The sequence below is a fragment of the Vipera berus genome (genome assembly GCF_964194415.1).
Source record: "Vipera berus genome assembly, chromosome: 13".
Classification (NCBI taxonomy): Eukaryota; Metazoa; Chordata; class Lepidosauria; order Squamata; family Viperidae; genus Vipera; species Vipera berus.
Window position 1 is genome coordinate 139871 of NC_138216.1, and position 18234 is coordinate 158104.

The 18234-nt window shown below is 50.1% G+C and overlaps 2 protein-coding genes across 6 annotated transcripts; one reads left to right on the plus strand and one right to left on the minus strand.

The window, feature by feature from the left end:
• Positions 1-1988: 1988 nt before the first annotated feature.
• NPRL3 (NPR3 like, GATOR1 complex subunit) lies at positions 1989-15605 on the plus strand. Of its 3 annotated transcripts, XM_081338488.1 has the most exons (14): positions 1989-2674; positions 4413-4482; positions 5595-5633; positions 7444-7573; positions 8635-8709; positions 9657-9810; positions 10181-10262; positions 11468-11605; positions 12474-12630; positions 13229-13335; positions 13479-13608; positions 13704-13929; positions 14360-14552; positions 14804-15605. In XM_081338488.1, the coding sequence occupies exons 1-14, from the start codon at positions 2557-2559 to the stop codon at positions 14967-14969; spliced, it is 1785 nt and encodes a 594-aa protein (XP_081194614.1). In that variant the 5' UTR covers positions 1989-2556; the 3' UTR covers positions 14970-15605. The 3 variants fall into 3 exon arrangements, with proteins under 3 accessions (XP_081194614.1, XP_081194615.1, XP_081194616.1); XM_081338489.1 differs by lacking the exon at positions 5595-5633 and having other exon boundaries at positions 1990-2674; XM_081338490.1 differs by lacking the exon at positions 5595-5633 and having other exon boundaries at positions 2577-2592.
• Positions 15606-15658: 53 nt separating this feature from the next.
• Positions 15659-17310, minus strand: MPG (N-methylpurine DNA glycosylase). 3 transcript variants are annotated; one of them, XM_081338492.1, is made up of 3 exons: positions 16611-16947; positions 16313-16517; positions 15659-16054 (listed from the first exon to the last, which is right to left on the minus strand). In XM_081338492.1, the coding sequence occupies exons 1-3, from the start codon at positions 16737-16739 to the stop codon at positions 15660-15662; spliced, it is 729 nt and encodes a 242-aa protein (XP_081194618.1). In that variant the 5' UTR covers positions 16740-16947; the 3' UTR covers position 15659. The 3 variants fall into 3 exon arrangements, with proteins under 3 accessions (XP_081194618.1, XP_081194619.1, XP_081194617.1); XM_081338493.1 differs by having other exon boundaries at positions 15659-15872; positions 16313-17310; XM_081338491.1 differs by having other exon boundaries at positions 16313-16956.
• Between the last annotated feature and the right edge of the window lie 924 nt (positions 17311-18234).

The following is an 18234-nucleotide window of genomic DNA, read 5'->3' on the forward strand; positions in this document are numbered from 1 at the left end:
GATCTGCGGAGAGCGCCCCGATCCTGGAATTCCGAGGCGGGTTTGTGGGACGACTAAAGGCGGCCGGGGTGTGTGTGTCGCTGGGCTCTGAAGACATGAAGGACAGTCAGGATGGGAATAGCCGAGCCCGAAGGAAAAGCGCTCCCGTCTCAATCCTGAGGGAGCTGTGCTAGGAAGAAAAGCCCTTGCCTGCCACGCCGGGCTCCCCTCAGAGGTCCCAAACCTTTAAAGAATGTGTGACTCCGCCTGACTGAGCACTTTAGAAAATAAAAGAGAACGGCGAAACAAAGTAAACAGAATATACGCATTCAGAATATTGTTCCCCTTCACCAACCAATATTAAGAGTGCCCAAAGTGGTCCTGCTTCACAGCTCAGGTGCTGTACTGAGGTGTCTAATTCATTGAGGAAGTAAGTAAACAAGTAAATTAAGTCAACAGGCTAAGTCTTGGCTTCTTAACAGCCGTTACTTAACCACAGCTGGCTGAATTTACAGCCTCCCCTGGCAATTTATTAGATAACATAGTATGGCTGAGTCCTGGCTTCCTATGTGCACAAAGGTAAGATTTTTTTAGAATTTGTACCCTAATTTGGGTTAGGCAGTAGCTTGATGGCCTTTCTTTTCCAGCCTACCTGGACAGGCTGAAAAGAACACCTGGCTCCATCTAAAAATCTAGGGAACAATATGGGAAAAAGCAGCCCACCTGTTGATGCCCTGCAATCTAAATTAAATACTTAAGTTTTTAAGCTCTTGCTTACCTCTAGGGCATATTTTGTATTTTAGATTTTTATCCCGTCTTTATTCCTTATAAATAACTTGAAGTAAACATACCTAATATTCCCCCCCCCCTCCTATTTTCTTCACAACCCTATGAGGTGGGTTGGGCTGAGAGCAAGTGACTGGCCTAAAATCAATAACTGTTTTTCATGCCTAAGTGAGATCCAGAACTCACAGTCTCCTGGTTTCTAGGCCAGTACCTGAACTACTACACCAAACTGGCTCTCACCACATTGTCTCCACTTTTTCTTCCTTCCAGAAGGATAATGAAAAATGTGCTGCCGGATGACCAGAGATTCTCCTAGAAGGCAGCCGTTAGTGAGGGGAAAAGGTCAAGCCAGGCTGAGGCTGCTGCCTCATAGGAAGTTAATTTGTCATGCCAACCTTGGACTCTGTTTGGGATAAAAGTGTGTGTATGTGTGTATGAGCAGAAGCCTTCCTGCAGCACCATGCAAATTGGGATGTGAGGACACTACGAACAGAGAATAAAGCAAGCAAACAAATAAAAACGTTCTGGGAGTTCCCATTCTGTTGAATAAATACCAGGGAGGCCAGACAATTTGGGCTCCAGGCAACACCCTGCATTCAGCCTGCTATACTTCTTTAGAGGATGTCAAGTGTGCAGGAATTTAACTCTGTGACTCTCAACTTCCAAGGAACCTTTTGATTGGTATAATTTGGGCTGCCTGCTGGTAGCCTTTTCTCTAACTTAGGAACATTTATTTATTTATATTTTTAACTTGCAGTTAGAAAGTGCATAGAAGGATGCTCCAGTCGAGCATTATTGCTTTCAGCACAAAAAGGCAAAGTCTGAAATTATGGGCAGATATATGGGAATACCTTTTGCCCTTTTCTCATTTTACTGCTGTGCACAAATTCTTGCTTAGCTATGGAGCTCCTGAAACATTGTAAAACATTGTAAAAAACCAGTGAAAATCAGATTTATTAGTGACATTGAACTCCTCTGTTACTCTGTGTATTTAGTTTGTCGGTTCCTGAACTTAAAAATGTGTAAAGTAAGGTTTGATGACTTTTCCCAGATGAATGATACAATACTGGAAGGATTGGTAATACACCTGATTGATAATATACATGATCAATTATAGCTTTTTTTCCAGTAAAAGGGCAGACCTTTAAATAACGTGAACATCATTTTGGAGCCCTGTTTACAACTCATTTTCCCAGACCATTTATTATTTTGAATCTTTTTTCTGTCCGTTGGGGCTAATTTGAAAAGAACACATATAGGGGCGCAGGGTGGGGTCTCCCGCGGCAGCTGCTTCCTCCTCGTCCTCCGTATGGAAGGCACGGCAACGCCGCCCGCGCTTGGAGGCACGATGGCGGGCGCGCGGGCAGCGTGTCTCTCCAAAGCTAGGGCGCCCCTTCGGTCTTATCGCCCGCTTGCTAAGCCGAGGCGGAGCGCCGAGTCCGCCTAGGCTCCCTAGCCGAGGCGCCGCCTGTTTACGGGAAGGCTACCCACGCAAGGGCTCCCCCGCTTCTGGAGTGCCCTGCGGCTTCCGAGGCCGGTGAGCCAGGCCACGGCCAAGCCGTCGGGAAGCGGTGAGACTTGAAGCCCATCATCCCCGACCTTCGCCTAGAAGAGACGGCAAATCGAAGGAACGCGCCCCGCTCCCGGAAGACTAACGGAAGTGACGACGGGCAGCTGACAGCAGAGGGTGACGACCGCGCAGCCGCCGCGCCCGGGTGTTGGGGCGATGGGCCCTCTAGCCTTTCGCCTCCGACTCTGTGTCGAGGCGGTTTCGCGGGCGAGAGCAGCGGCATGGAGGACACCTCGAGCCCCGTCAGCGTCATCCTGGTCAGCTCCGGCAGCCGAGGCAACAAGCTGCTCTTCCGCTTCCCCTTCCAGAGGGGGCCCGGCAGCCCGGCTGCCCAGATCGGTGAGGAACTAGTGCGCGCGCGCGCTGGGCGGCCGCCGCCCCGCCCCGGAAGGCCTGGCCGCCGCCGTTGCCATGGTGATCCTGCGTCCTCGCCCTTTGGCCGCCGGGCGTTGAGTTCCGCCGGGCTGTCTTGCTCTGCTCCGGCCGCTTTCCGCCCGCTTGCTCGGGTGACCCGGTGGCTGTCCCCGGGCCCCGCAGGAGACCTCGTGGTGGGGTTGACTGGTCCGTCCCTGGCCTGACGCTGCCTTTTCTCGGGCAGCTGGCCCAGTTGCCCTTCCTGCCCATTCGGGCGGCGTCTGCAGCTCTGCCTGCTCCCTGAAGACAGGGAAGCGGCCCGGTCCATGCTTCGGCCCGGCCTCTGTTGATTTCACAGTTGAACTCGGTGCTTCACCTGCGACAGGTTCGCATCGGGCCATCATCACCCGTTCAGGGGTTTCAAGGTCGGACGGTTTTCCTGGCTGTCTTTCCAGGCAGGCCTAGGTAATCCGGAGCAGGCCTCTACATCAATTCCTCAACAGCGTGTCCAGGCCCATGCTTTTGATCAGGCCGTGTTCAATTATTTATTTTATTTATTTATTTGATTTATATACCGCCCTTCTCCCGAAGGACTCAGGGCGGTGTACAGGGCAACAAAAATAAGATTTAAAGTTAAATGATTGTGCCCAATGTAGTAGGTTAGTTAAAATAGTGTTAAAACCCAAACCCATCAGGCCAGGCCGGCTTGTTCGAATAGATAAGTTTTTAGATCACGTCGGAAGGAGCGAAGGTCGGGGGCCATCCAGAGTTCAGCCGGTAAGCGGTTCCAAAGGATTGGTGCACCCACCGAGAATGCTCTCCCCCTGGGGGTCACCAGCCGACATTCTCTGACCGGTGGTACCCTGAGGAGGCCCTCTCTGTGGGAACGTACAGGACGGAGGGAGGTTGACGCCGGCAGTAGGTGCTCCCGTAGGTAATCCGGACCCATGCCACGTAGGGCTTTGTATGTCATCACCAGCACCTTGAATTTCACCCGGAAGGCAACCGGAAGCCAATGCAGCTCACGGAGCAGAGGTGTAATATGGGAGTATCGGGAGACCCCCAAAAGAACTCGTGCAGCTGCATTCTGTACCAGCTGAAGCTTCTGAGTGGATCTCAAGGGCAGCCCCATGTAAAGAGCATTGCAGTAGTCTAGACGAGAGGTCACAAGGGCATGAGTGACTGTACGCAAGGCATCCAGGTCCTTTTTTACATGCCAGTTCCTGTGACTTGCTGCTTGGGACACTCTTAATGAAAGATGGGAAAGTAACTACAGTCAGTGATTGAAAAAAATAGGGTGATCTTCACTGATCTGCTTAAGTGAAAAGCCGATCTTTGTGTTTCATGATATATCCGTACCACTTAAGTGTTCTGGTTAAATGTGCTGGCAGCATATACTGCTTCTAAGGAGACTGGCAGACTATTATTCCCTTGGAATATTTTCCTTACAGAGTGAAGAAAAAAGAATTTAAAATATATACTTCATCTCAGTTTTGAAAGGGCAGTTAATCAGCTGGTAGGCTTGATCCAGATGATGTGTTGGCTGTGATAGCTGGCTTACCCAAAACATTCCTCTGGGTTAGTTGTCTGTGGAAAATGCTAGGATTCTCATAAAATATGCTGCCTCTCTCCCCATTACCATGCAAAATGTGCTGTGTGAATGGGGCAGTGAGTAATCCCTCCAGGCATGAAGTTACACCCCCTCCCATTCCATTTTTTTTAGGAACGTCAAGGAATAGGTATGCAGTAAACAGTATTGGGGACAATGTAGAAGATCCAGATGGAGATTCCAGGTATGTATTTCCCTGGTTCTTTTTTACAGATCTCCTACTCCCTGGCATGTTGGTTGGCAAAGTTGAGCTCAGTTGTTTTTGTGAAGGGATTGTTGAATGTCATGGTTTTGAGGAAAACATAAAAATATTCTAACCAACTCTTGTACTGTTTAATAATCACAGTTATCCCAGTGAATGATCCTTAAGTCTTTTGCTCCTCTGCTGTTAGCAATGGGAGGAGGCAACTCTTCCCTGCTGGTAGGTCTGGCAGAGGGGAAAAAGCTCCAGAATTTCCATTTGCCAAGAGACACTGGCTTTCCCTGGCTTTTTATTCAGCCTCTGGAATTGAAGCTGGGGGATTTTCAAGAAAAAATCTGTGTGGAAGCTGGATCCAGCCCTCTGTTGGTTCTTAGCTGGCTGGTATGAACTGGGGTTTGTTTGTGATTACAACAGTTGCAGGTCGCACTCTGGTCCTAGCCAGCTATAATTTAATGTTTCTCGTGTGGCACAATGCACGGGTTTATGCTGCTGTAGTCTGAAGTGCAGAATTCAGAAATAGAAAAAGATGCTCCATTGAATCTCCACAGTATAGAAAGTTGGAATCGGCTGCTTTCTGTGACCCAAAAGAAAAGGAGCTGCGCTTGGTCGGGTGGTAAAGAAATGGCACCAGTTTTGGAAAAATAAGTTCAAACCACGGGATGCCCCAAATGGTTTGCACAGTAGCAGTGACCATGAAGGAAGGGCCTGCTGAGGTCCCTGGAGTCCAGATTTCTTATTCCAGCAGCCTTGAGACATTCCTAGATGCTCTGTCCTGCCTGCCCATCCCTTATTCTGCTGTCTCTTTGGGGGAAGCCAGGCTGCCTGCTGCACTATCAGCAGCCGTTGCAAGTTTATTTCTTCTTTCCCCTTATACCATCAATGTACGTGCGTGTGTGCGTGTGTGTGTACATTTGTGTCATTGTTTTCATTTTGCTTTAGAAACATCATTTATTTGTAACTGAAAACTGGCAGCATTCCATTGTCCCATTTTTATGTACTGTATGTGTGAATAGTGTGCCTTGTGTGATTTTTGTCTGGTTGATTCTCCGCTTTTGTTTCTGAGTGGTGCTTATGGCCCCTGTTCCTATTTACAGAGAGCCCCATCCTCTCACTGATGAGCAGGTGGTGTCAGGGTAAGACCAAATTCATCTGTCTCCAATGGGTTTTCTTTTTTACCACCTTCTTGTATTGTGTTTCTACTTTCTATCTTGGACTATACTGTAAATGAATTGAATGATAGTGGACTGCATGTGTGATGGATGAGCTTGTGAGAAATTTAAAGGAGGAGACAACCTAGAAAGGGAACTGCAGCACTGTGGCAGAGTGTATGTTTTGCATGCAGAAGGCTTTGGGTTTCCACTCTGGCTGCCTATCTACTATCAGTGGAGACAAGACTGGATTAGATGGACCAAGAAGCTGACTCAGTTGATTGGAGTGTATGAGGTCAAAGCTGGCACACCATTCTGCACTTTGCAATAAACAATGACTGCTTTTTCACCATTTAGGCAATATGTCATTTTTGTCTGGGGAGGCATTTGTATGTAGCATTTAAAAGCTGTCTCCTCTAGTTTTTTAGAATGCAGAGTAACAATACTCTGAATTACAGAATATTGAGGCAACTCCACATTTGAGCAATTATGTTCTTTTCCAATCTGGTCTCCCTTAGCCATATTTCATTATAGGCTTTAGAAGTTCTAGTCAGTGTAACACTAGAATGTTGTGATAAATTGTTGGTCAGGCCTCTGTCCATTAAGTAAAATAGGTAAAATCAAATGCTTAGCCAGAGTGTAACCATCATGAAAAGATGGGGAGACTTAACAGGAAGCTCCACTTTTTCAAGAACAAAAATTTGGAATTTTCTGTTGCCAGAATAGAGCAGATTTCCACAGACTGGATATGAAAAGTTTCAAGAATTTGATTTTTTCATTTCATTTTTTTCCACACATAGAACTATTGGCATTTCCATTCTGTCTTAAGGAGAACATCTTGGAGGACTATTTTTGGTCTTAATCCAAATAAGAGTTCAAACTTCAATTGCCAGGTCTCTGGTGAGAAAGATTGCAAAGCCACAGTTCTGCCTTGAGTGTTGCTGCCTCCTGGGAAGGCTGATAGCTGATAACTCTCTGGGCCACAGCCCTCACAGCAGAACAATGCAACTTCTCTCTGCAGTTACAGGGGAGAAGCCTTTGTGTGACAACTGCCCCTGACTAGCAGTGGGACGGGACAGGACAGGGTGGGGGGGAGGGGGAGCGGTGACTAAAAATCTGAATGGGAAAACGCAGAAGCTAAACAAGCTCAGAGGTAGAAGATGTATTTCTTCCCAATTCCATCACCAGTCCTTCAAAGCTTCAGTTAGCTGCAGACTGCCTGGTGTTGCAAGTGCTCTGAGGCCTGTGATCCTGGCCAGCCTGCAAGCCTCCATGTTGGATGACTTTAATTTCCTTATCTGGTTGGGTCCTCTGGGGCACCAGCACTTTGAAAGAGACTGCACCTTTCCCTGCAGAACAGGGAAACTTTAGATCATGCAGAGATAATAGGCTACATGACATTAGTGACCAGAGGTTGGGAATAGCAGGGACTCCTTGTCTTTGGGAGCCTTTATAATCCAGCTCAGGAACAGCCTGTACTTGGGAATCTGCTTCAACTGCTACATCTTCTCTGCCTCCAACAGAAGTGAACCTTTCTAACCTCTTCACTTCTTTCTGAGAGTTGCATGACTGTCCCATCATTGGCTGCAATGCTTTCTTTTCAGTAATTCTGATGATTCTAAATGTACAATTTGGACAAATTAATGGCATTCAAATGCATCCTAGTGTTTATTTATCCACAATGCTTACAGAATAATATTTAATGTTCAATACAAACGCTATTTGGCTTTGAGATGTTTTTAGGTCACCAACACACAGTCATGCCTATTTCTGTTCTTATGTTTCTGCTTTGAAGGTTTTCAGATGTCATTCTGGCAACAATTCTGGCTACTAAATCAGACATGTGTGGCAAAAAGTTTGAGCTGAAGATTGATAACATTCGTTTTGTTGGGCATCCAACTCTGCTGCAGCATGCCTTTGGCCAGGTATGTCACAGGTCCAGAACACCTTTGCAGCAGCTGAAACTTAGAGGCTCTTTCCAATTATTACTGAATTTCTACTCTTACCCCTTTCCCAGCTTGGAACTACCTGCAGAATCAGAGAGCTGTGCCAAAGGCAGGCTAACGGCTAGGATCTCAAACCCAAACACTACTTCCCATATTCCTTGCTGAAGATGATGACTGGAAAGAGTCTATTTCAGCTCTTTCTGTGGCCAATCTTCCCTGTGAAAATTTTTACCCTCCATTGTAAAATGAGATTCAATATTAGGAGTATTCGGTTTTGGGGATTCTCTGTTTTTGAACCCATATCACTTTAAGATCCAATTAAACCATCATTTGCTTGACATGCTGTACAGATGATTGTGTAATAAATCAATCATTTAGCAAGGCAGTGTGTGAATCTATCCTTAGTTTCCACGTGGAAGCAATTCTCTAGTGAAAAACACTTGTAAGTATGTGCTGTATTAGAATTTCTTGATTGGCCCAAGTTTTCATGGGCACCAGCTACTTAACTTCTGAATCCCCCCCTGCGAGTGGCAGTTGTATGTCTAAATACGGTTGGTGTTCACGCAGCATGCTTAACTAGATCAGTAGAAGATTTAGCAGATGCAATTGCAAATATTTGAATAGGTTTTTCTTTGTGGTTTATTCTGTTTGGTTAGTTCATTGTTTAACGTACTATGCAAGTCCAAGGAATTGGGTTAACCCATTAACCAGGCCTTTTGCTGAGATCTTCCTCAAGGAAAAAGGTTTGGTATGTATTCTGCGCAGCATCCTTCAGCCATGGATGATTTCCGCTCTTGCCCTCTTTCTTCCAGCCCTCACAGAACTTCTTTTTCTGAGACTTCTTCTCTTTGGTCTCCTTAGCCTGGATACGCTTTAGTGTATGCCTGCTCTTCTTAAAACACGATGTCCAGGTCAGGTGACCCCACTGGGGCCAAGAGAGGGGACTCCTTCCCTGGATCTCAACAAACCAAGAACAAATCTGCCTTTTGTGCATTGCCTCACCCACCCAGACTTCCTAAATGTCTTTTTTTGCTGTGCAGGTATCAAAGACAGATCCTTCTCCCAAGAGGGAAATGCCCACCATGATTCTCTTCAATGTGGTCTTTGCTTTAAGGGTAAGACTGCCTGGAAAGAAATACTACCTAACTGTCCTGGTGAGACAACCAGCTGTAGAACCCTTGCTTGGGTCAGCTTTCCTGGTCACCTCTTTGGCCTTTATTGGCAAAGGCATCACTCTCCCCCGCCTTGGCTAGCTTGGACTTCTCTCTGGACCTACAGCTTTGTGGCTCCGAGTAGCACTCTAGTTCCAGGGTGGGGCCCATCTGCCAGTGGCAGCTGGACAGGCAAAGGCCCAGGGTGTTATCAACAGGGAGATGGTTGCGGTGAAGCTTGAAGTTTAATCTCATGCTGTGACTCAGCAGAAATGTGGCCCATTTTGTAGCGTCGAGTCATAGTTTGTGACTTTGGGTGGCACACGTTATCAGCTGCTCTGCATTCCGTTCCCTTAACAACCCTTGAATGGTTGTCCATTCGGCTACTAACCCTCTGAGGCCCCGTTTGTTCAGCTGGCTGTGGCTGATAACAGCTGGGCTCCTGCCTTCTCCCTGCTTCAGAGTGGCTTGGGCAGCCTCTCTGGGCTCTGCAGTATGGCTGATTGTGTGTGATGTCACAGAGATGTTCCAGGGTTGGTGCTTTGCCGGGTTCTCCTGAAATCCTGTTCTAGCCAAAAGCTCCACAAGGCTCAGGCCGAGAGGTTTGCTCCAGGCCAGTGAGCCTGCCCCTCTGTCCTCACATTAAAATGTCTCTAAATGGGAAGGAACTATTTGGGCTCAGGGGCAGGCCGGGAGGTGGGGAGATGCTGGTGTGTGTGTGTGTGTGTGTGTGTGTCATTGAGATGTTTTGCGCAAATAAGAGTAGCTGAAGGGATGCTATCACTGGTTCACACATTTTGCAGTAGCAGCTCTTGTTATCCTGGAGCTTTCAGTGGGAGGCAGCCTTCCTTCCTTCAGGTCATCTGGCCTGCCAGGCCACCCTCCATGGATGGTTTTGCTTCTGCTTTCAGGCCACTGCAGACCCCTCTGTGATCAGCTGCCTGCATAACCTCTCCCGGCGCATCGCCATTGTGCTTCAGCATGAAGAGAGACGCTGCCAGTATCTCACCAGGGAGGCCAAACTCATCCTGGCCATTCAAGATGAAGTTTCAGCCATGTCAGAAAGTGAGCCGCAGGCAGCTTACGGTCTTATTCACTTGGGATGCCACTTGCCAGGACGTGGCTCCTGCAGGGGATGTTTGCCGGCCTGGACTCCTGAGTTGAGAGCCAGCGTCCAAGGAAGGCTATTTTAGCCCCCCTGAAAGGCCCAGGCTAGACCGGTTGACATTTGCTGTGCAGCCAGCAGTTGGAACTGCTAGCCAGGATGACATAAAGTAGCACGTTTCAGTCTTTATGAGATGGCCAGTTATACAAATTTGATTAATTAGATTAATAATAAAGTCCAGCGTCAGGTATGTCCCAAGAATGAATTGTTGGGAAGAGGGTAGGCGCTCTGGAGCTTCAGCTGCTCCAAAACTATTTTTTTGCTCCACAGCAAGGGATGGCCCTCAGTCGCCTTTCCCTCACATCCTTCCCAAGTGCAAGCTGGCCAGAGACCTTAAAGAGGCTTATGACAGGTAATCATATCGTTACCACCCCCACCCGCTACCTCCCCGTCAGCAGCTCTTGGAAGATGGCGGTCTCTGGCGGTCATGCCGGCGGCTTCCTTCCAGAGCCACAGGCCTTGTCATGGTGTTCAGGAGTGCCCTTCAGTAGGGGAGGACAGCCTCGTCCCAACAGTGGGGAGCCCGGGGGGGAAACTCACCGCAGGACAGATACAGAGGTGCAGAGTCTGATTCTGTAACTCCCCCCCCTCACCCGCCCCCCAAACACAAGGTAATTGGAATGAGACCTTCAGGGTGTTGGGTGTTTAGCTGACTTCCCCTTATCTTTTATTCTCCATTGGGGCAAGGCTTATGTGAAACACAACCCTCAGTTTAGAATTGGGAGATTAAACTAGATAGAGATCAATTCATCTTCTCATAAAATCAAGAACTATTTAAATATTTCTTTTGAAAACCATCACTATCTGCTCCAGACCCTGAAGTCCCTTCTCGCGCCTCTGATTGTCAATGCACTGCTTCCTTGAGGAGAGGGAAGCCTGCACAAAGCTTTCTCTTCCCTTTGAGGCTTTGTAAGCTCTCTGGAGGCCCCACGCTCTCGCCCCCCCCATTCCCCTCCCTGGGCTGGTTTGAGGCTAGTCCTGCTCCTGCCTGTCGCTTTCCCTCTCTTCTGATGCCCAACAGCAGAGCACAGGTTGACTCAGCCTTCCATCCTTCCGAGGTAGGTAAAATGAGGACCCAGATTGTTGGGGGCAATAAGCTGACTTTGTAATAATGCCGCTTGGGGGGGGCAAAGCCCTAATAAAGCAGGCATATACATAGAATGAAGGCTACTGCTAAGCTTGTAAGCCGCCCTGAGTCTTCGGAGAAGGGCGGGATATAAATGGAATTAAAATAAATAAATAAATAAAATAGACAAAGCCTTCCTGGGGAGGTCAACCAGATGCCACTCTGAGACAGCTGCTCAGCTCCACCTGGTGGGTAGCAGCCTTCCTGGCTGAGGCAAGGAGCTGCTAGTTAGTATGACTTGACTTGCACAGCTCGTTGGTGACCAGCAGGTGGCAGTGTCTATATAACAGGGAATACTGTATTATTAAGTCAAATCTAAATTGTTGAAGGTAAAGGGTGGAGGGGATCTTGGAGAACATTTTGCTCAGGTTCCCTGGGGGCTGAGTAAGTGCCATGCAAAAAGGCTGCTCCCTGAACCTCTTTCCTTTCAGTCTGTGCACAACAGGGTTGGTCCAAATACAGATCAATAACTGGCTGGAAGTGAGTTTCTGCCTGCCTCACAAAATCCATGATGTGGCATCCAGTTTCATCCCCCCAGAAGCCATTGAAAGAAGCTTGAAGGCTATTCGGTGAGACAGGGTTTTATTGCTAATACATTTATTATTTTATTTTGCTCTATTTTCTGAGTGCAACTTGGTTTAGAATCTTTTCTTACCTCAGCCAGTCCTCTTGGGATGTAGTTGAGGCTAAGTCTGCTTGGAAGCCGAAAATCTGTACCTGAAATTTGGTGATTGTGGGCGAGAATGTTCAGAGCTTTGAGAGATAAATAGCTGGAAGCAAGACTTCAGAATTCATGGCCTCCTTGTCTGTCTTATTTCCATACTTTATTTGTCCCATTTTCCTTCATGATCTCATGGTTTGCAAGCCCCAAGAGAAATCTTGAGAAAGCATTTTGTTCTTCAACCACCAGCTACTTAATTATGCAGGCATTATCTCCATACTCTTATGGCAGTGCTCAAAATGTTTTCACTTCATACATCTAACATAGTCTGAACCGCACAGTCTACCAACATTTAGCTTCTCAGCTATTCGTTCACCAAACTCACACCCAGGATTTCTGCCAAACAGGATTTGATTGTCTGATGTTCAGCTTGTGCGGCGTAAGGGAGGGTCTCATTCTATTTCACCTGGAAGACTGAGTTTGTTATTTATTCATTTATTTGTATATTTATTTATTTATAAAATTTATAGGCCATGCATCTTACCCCTGAAGGTATTGTGATTCTTTCATAAATCCTATGAAAATCACTTTTCTCACATTACACATTCATTCTTTGAGGAATCGGTCACCACTTCTGTTTCACCAAGGTTCTTGTACCTGTCCTAAGTCCTGTCTTGTGAAATGGAAAAATTGCATAAATTAATTCAGTAGCTTTTTCTTGGCTATTGTAGGTGGTCCTAATCCCTCCACCCCCTCATTTTGCCATCTCTTTGCAGGCCTTACCATGCCTTATTGTTGCTTAAAGATGAGAAGTCTCTCCTCAGTGAACTGCCCCTTGACTGCTCCCCTGCTTTGGTTCGAGTGATCAAAACCACCTCTGCGGTGAAGAACCTTCAGCAGCTGGCTCAGGATGCTGACCTGGCCTTGCTCCAGGTGAACTCAGAGGGGACCCCGAAGCTTTTTGCTACATCTGCTGTATAGACCACAGATGGACCCCCTCTTCCAAAACACAGGAGCCAAGCTGACTCCCAGAGAGGCAGTGAGAACTCCCAGGAAAAGGAAAACGTTGTGGGGGAGGGAAGATCTTTTCCACTACAACAACTGAGGCATTAAAGCCCAGCTTTGTATTCGGCGCAGCGCATCCTTCTGCCTACTTGTACCTTGCCTCTTTCTAAGAGGACCAGAAGAGCCAGCCGGCTGGATTAGACCCTGTGGGATCTGAGTGGGCTGCCTTCCCTATTGCACCCACAGGCTGAACGTGAGGGCAGCGAGTCTCTCCTCCCCCTGCTTCCAGGCAGCTGGGATTTCGGGGCCCTCTTAATAACTAAAGCTGCAGGGGAATGGGAGCTTTCTCCTGTCAGGCTGTCAGGCTCTGTGCTTTCTTAATGCGAGCTGCATAAGCAGAAGAGAGGGCACCTGTTCTCCTTCCTCCTTGGAGAGGGAGCTCGCTGCCACATTGGGCCTGCCCAGCCTGTCTTACCTAGAGGTGCTGCTGAATTGCCCCCCAACAGATGCTTACTCTTTTTGGCAGGTGTTTCAGCTGGCTGCACATCTGGTCTACTGGGGCAAGGCCCTCATGGTCTATCCCCTGTGTGAGAACAATGTGTACATGATGTCCCCCAGCGCCAGTGTCTGCCTGTGAGTTGCTCACCTTGTTCCTTCTGCTGCAGGGATGGATTTGTGCATCAGTGCCTGTATCCTAGGCTTAACAGGTGCTGATGCGGCCGACTCGGGGCACCAGGGAGGACAGCCTGCTTACTCCCTGCCCTTCCCTTCTGCAGTTATTCCCCTCTGGCAGAAGAGTTCTCCTCTCAGTTTCCAGGCCACGACCTGCCCGCAGTTCTGTCAAAGTTCTCCTGGCCAGTTTCTCTGTCTGAGCTCAAGGACCCTCTTGCTCCAGCGATTCAGGAGGCAAGTCCCAGCTCCTCATCCTCCCCTCAGTATGGTCAAGATGCTGCAATGGCCAAGATCTTTTGCCTCTCTGATGACCTCCCCTTCTCTCCCAGACACATCTCATTCGGATGGTGGCCTGGATGCTCCAGCACCGGCTTCTTATTCAGCTGCACAGCTACGCTTGCCTAATGGTTCCCCCAAAGGAAGAGGAGGAAGAGGAGGAGGAGGAGGAGGAGGAGGAGGAGGGTTTTCGCACCAGAATAGAAGAGCTGTCCTTTCCTGCCCGAGTTGGGGGCCGAAGCCTCAGCACTCCTAGCGCACTCAGTTTTGGTTCTCCCAGTAAGTGGCAGCCCCCTTTTCCCCAGGGCTCAGCCCAGCCAGGGAAACAGTGATTGACTCCTATACAGAGAGGATGATTGATTGATTGATAGATCTGATACTAAGCTGATGAACATGTTTGTAACTCCTCCCTCCTATTTTCCCCACAACAACCCTGTAGAGGTTCGGCTGAGAGAGGGGGAGTGGCCCAAAGACAGCCAACCCTATTTTATGCCTAATGGAGGTCTAGTTTCATAATAGCCAAGTCAGGTTCATGTCATAATCTTGTTTTTTTCTGCTTATTTCTAAAAGGCTGTGTTTGTGTCTCTCTGTGTGTAGCAACCATCATGGTGAGGATCTCATCTCCTCTCTTCCCACATAGGGCCTTTGTTTTTGCAAAGGGGCCACTTTTCAGGGCAGGGTGAGGGCTCACACGCTTGTTTGTTCACAGCTAGCAGCGATGACATGACCCTGACAAGTCCCAGCATGGACAACTCCAGCGCGGAGCTGTTGCCTGGGGGAGAGTCTCCCGTGAACAAGCGCATGACGGAGAACCTCCTGACCAGCCTTTCGGAGCATGAGCGGGAAGCCATTCTCAGTGTTCCTGCAGCTCACAATCCTGACGATCTGCGCATGTTTGCCAGGTAGCTGGGCAGCAAAAGGCTAATCTTTTGGGCCGTTGCAAAGTGAGGCCATCGGCCTGGACTTTGCACGGCGTTCATGAAGCCCTGGGAAGAAGCCTGGTGTTTGGACAGCAGGGCCAAGCTCACCTTTTCTGTGTGGGAACTTGGGGAGCATGCATTTCAGGCTTTGAGCCACAATCATGAATGGGTAGCCATGTGCTGTGGCTGCAAGGCAGAAACATGCCTCTTCCCCCCTCCCCCCCGCTTTGCAGGCTGCTACACTATTTCCGTGGACGGCATCACTTGGAGGAGATCATGTACAACGAGAACATGCGCCGCTCCCATCTGCTCATGCTCTTTGACAAGTTCCGTAGCGTGCTGGTGGTGACAAGCCATGAGGATCCTGTCATCTCTGTCTTTCAGTCCCTCCATAAGTAAGAAGAGGCTTGCTTGGGGCCAGAAAGGAACCACGTCGAGGCCAGATGCTCCCAGATCCGAGGAAGCACCTCCTGCTTGACATTAGAGGAGTGTTCTTCTAGGTGTCGCAGTCTGGCATTTTGTGCTCTGTCCCCTTGGGGGTGGCAGCCTTCTTTGGAGGGAAGGAGGGCTTGCAGAGATGGGACTTAGCAGAACAGCTGCGTGGGCTTCCCATCCCAAATTGTGGAGGCTGGCTTTTAAAAGCAGGAAGAATAGGGGGAACCCAGGATGAGCCCCTTTGGTGAAATAGTGCCCAATGACTTCCCCTCTGCCACAGGTTGAATGCTCACATTAAACGGTGGGTAGTGAAAGTTCATAACCCACCCACCCTGCCCCCTAGTACTGCTCTAAAACATCTTGCGGTTGGTGCATCTGCTTAAGTCATACTGTTCTGGCACTGCCAGCTTAACCAATTATCCTCGGGTTGGCTTGGGGTGAGGAGGGGGTCACATTAGGATCAAGTGGAAGCGGCTGTTCTAGCAATGCGGGCCTGGGGCCGTGCGCTTCCTTTCCTGCTGATTACATTGTACATTTGGCTCCATCGACCCCTCTTTGGAATAGAGCAAAACATGTTTATTTAAATAAACCTGAAACGGCGTTTCTAGTCCTTCTTTGTTGGCATCAGTATTCATGCCTGCTTAATGTTGCAGGTTAAGCACATTTCTCTGGGATGGCATCACGTGGCAGTTTCCCCTCAGCATTTTTGTCAATGACGCTCACACACTTGTTGCCCTGGAGATAGAAGCGCAAAGGCTTCTGGGCCCACTCCCCACTGATGCCAATGCGGGGGGCGCAGATGGGGACTTGGTCTCCGGGGGCTTCCAGGCCAGGCTCCAGCCACACGGAAGAGTTGCAGCCCAGGTCCTTCTGGTCAAAGCTCCGATTGATGCCCAGGGCCTGGCAGAGTTTGGAGGGCCCATTGCACAGCTGCCAGTCCTTGAGAGGGCGCCTGGGAGTTTTTTGCTGCCGGACCAGGCGCAGCTCTCGCATGGCCTCCAGCCCCTGCAGGGGCTCCAGGGAACGCAGGAGGACTGCAGCGCCTTCCCCTGTGCAGAAGGTGGGCAAAGCTGCTCTGAACCTCCAGCAAGGAGGGCTCTGCGGCCTGAAGGAAGGGGATGGCCAGACGAAGGCAATGCACACTGAAGGGGGGGGGGCGCTGACTCAAAGGGCAGAACATTTTCTTCCCCCTGGAATGAGAGGCCTCCGAAGCTGGGCATTCACCCTGGCCCAAAGGTGGGAAATGGTGCTGGAGGCAGAGGGAGGGGTTCGTGACCCCCCGCCGGAACCTGCTGCTACCTGCTTACCTTGGCTGGAGATGTTCATGCAAAAGTAGATCCCGTAGATCTGGTACACGTACAGCGTGCCAGGTACCATGAACATGGCTGCGTTCCTAGAAGTCCGGCGACCCCCCCTGGAGTGCGAAGCGGTGTCCTCCCCTCCCAAATAGGCTTCCGTTTCAACAATCCGTCCCCGCAGCTCCCGTCCGTCGGACAGTTTCCGAACCAGAATCTGAAGGAAGGCCGTGCGAGACGCCCGGACGTCAGCGGGCTCCGCGGCCCGTCCCCGTGCGCCGCCCCGACCTCCCGGCACCGACGGGCTCACCTGTCCGAGCAGGGCTTTGGCCAGGCGGACGCAGGGCTGGTCGAAATAGGCGGCGCCCAGGCGGGCCGGCGAGCCGCTGCCGGGTTCCCCCGCCGCCTCGGCAGGAAGGGGCCTCGGTGTGTTGGGCATGGCTGCCGGCTGGGAGGCGTCCGGCCAGCGCAAGGGGGAAGCCGAGCGGGGCGGCGAGGTGGAGCTCCTCCTCCCCACTTAGCCGAACGAGCGGCTCTCGGCTCGGGCTTCGCCTGGCAGCACTTCCGGCTCCGGGTTCTTGCGGACGCCGGCCGGGGCCTTTGCGCCCTTCCCAGGGAGACCCTCGCGCAAACTGAGGCTTGACCCGGGGCCCGGCTATGCGAGGAGGCCGCTTGAAGCCGGGGAACGCCAGGAGGCCTCACCCGGGCGTGTGGGAGCCAGGGACGCCCCGTCCCGCCACTTCCTTGGATGCGCCCGGAAACATTTTGGAAAGAACGGAGGGAGGAAGTCGGGGGGGGGGGGCACCAGCCTTTCTGTACAAGCAAAGAAGCCGAGCAACTTTCGTGGAGTTTCTTGGCCTCCTAGTCACGAAGGCCCTTTGGATCCGGTACCTGCGAGGCTGCGTTCAACCGACAAGAGCCTTCTCTAAAGGGCTGACTACAGAGGGGCTCTTGGCCCACTTCCATCAGGAGCAGCAATTCCGGTAGTTGGCTAGAAAGCTGCAGACACACCCGGCCTTCTGAACCAACACTTGGCCCAAAATACCCACACAAAACCAAGGCCAGGTTTCCGCAACCCACCTGAGCCTGATCTGCCTGGTGAATCTGGCTGCAGCTGCCGTGCCCTGGTTAAGCGGGCTGTGTGAGCTCAGAGAATAATGGACATCGCAGTGAGGAAGGCTCTGGTTCAGTCTGGAGACATGGTGGATGCTTTTCTCCGTCTTTGGCAAGCGGCTTTCTTCCAGCAGCTGGATGAGGCGGTTCTCTGGGCATATGTGTGATGCCTGTCCTCAGAGCAGAATCTTTCTACTTCCCACCCAGAGCCACAGCATGGTCTGCCAAATAACCCCCCAGCCAAGGCAAAACTGATCCAGCAGCTGCCACTGCAAGCATTAATCAAGTGGGGAGCAAGCACCCCCTACGTCTCCTTGCCAGCACAGCAGCCGCTCTGGATTTGAGCTTAGGACAGCCTTGCTAGGAGCAGGCATGCCATCCAGGCAGCTCTTCTCCCCCCCCCCCAAACCCTCCACCCCTAGGCTGGCAGCCTGTTCATTTACAAAGGGCAGCTGTGAAAATTGAATGGCTGGAGGGCACAGTCAGGTACAAAAACTGGGTTTTTTTTTCCTTCCAGGACTGCTGTAAAGAAGGGAACCCAACCACCCAGTCTCAGAAATAGCTGAAGCAAACTTGAAAAAGCAGCAGCGCCTGACAGCCTGCCTGCTTTCAAAGCAGTGAAGAGTAGCAGCTGTTGCCGAGGCTGACAGTTAAGTTGGAAGACATGCAAAGGGGCTAAATATAACCCCCATTAGATCCTAGCCATATTTGAACATCTGGGGGTGGGGAACTCTTCCTACCCAGGTCAAGCTACTCCATGGCCCAAGAATTGTGCTCTGTCCCTGTACTTTCTTGTCATCCTTGGGAAAGAGCCTCAGCTT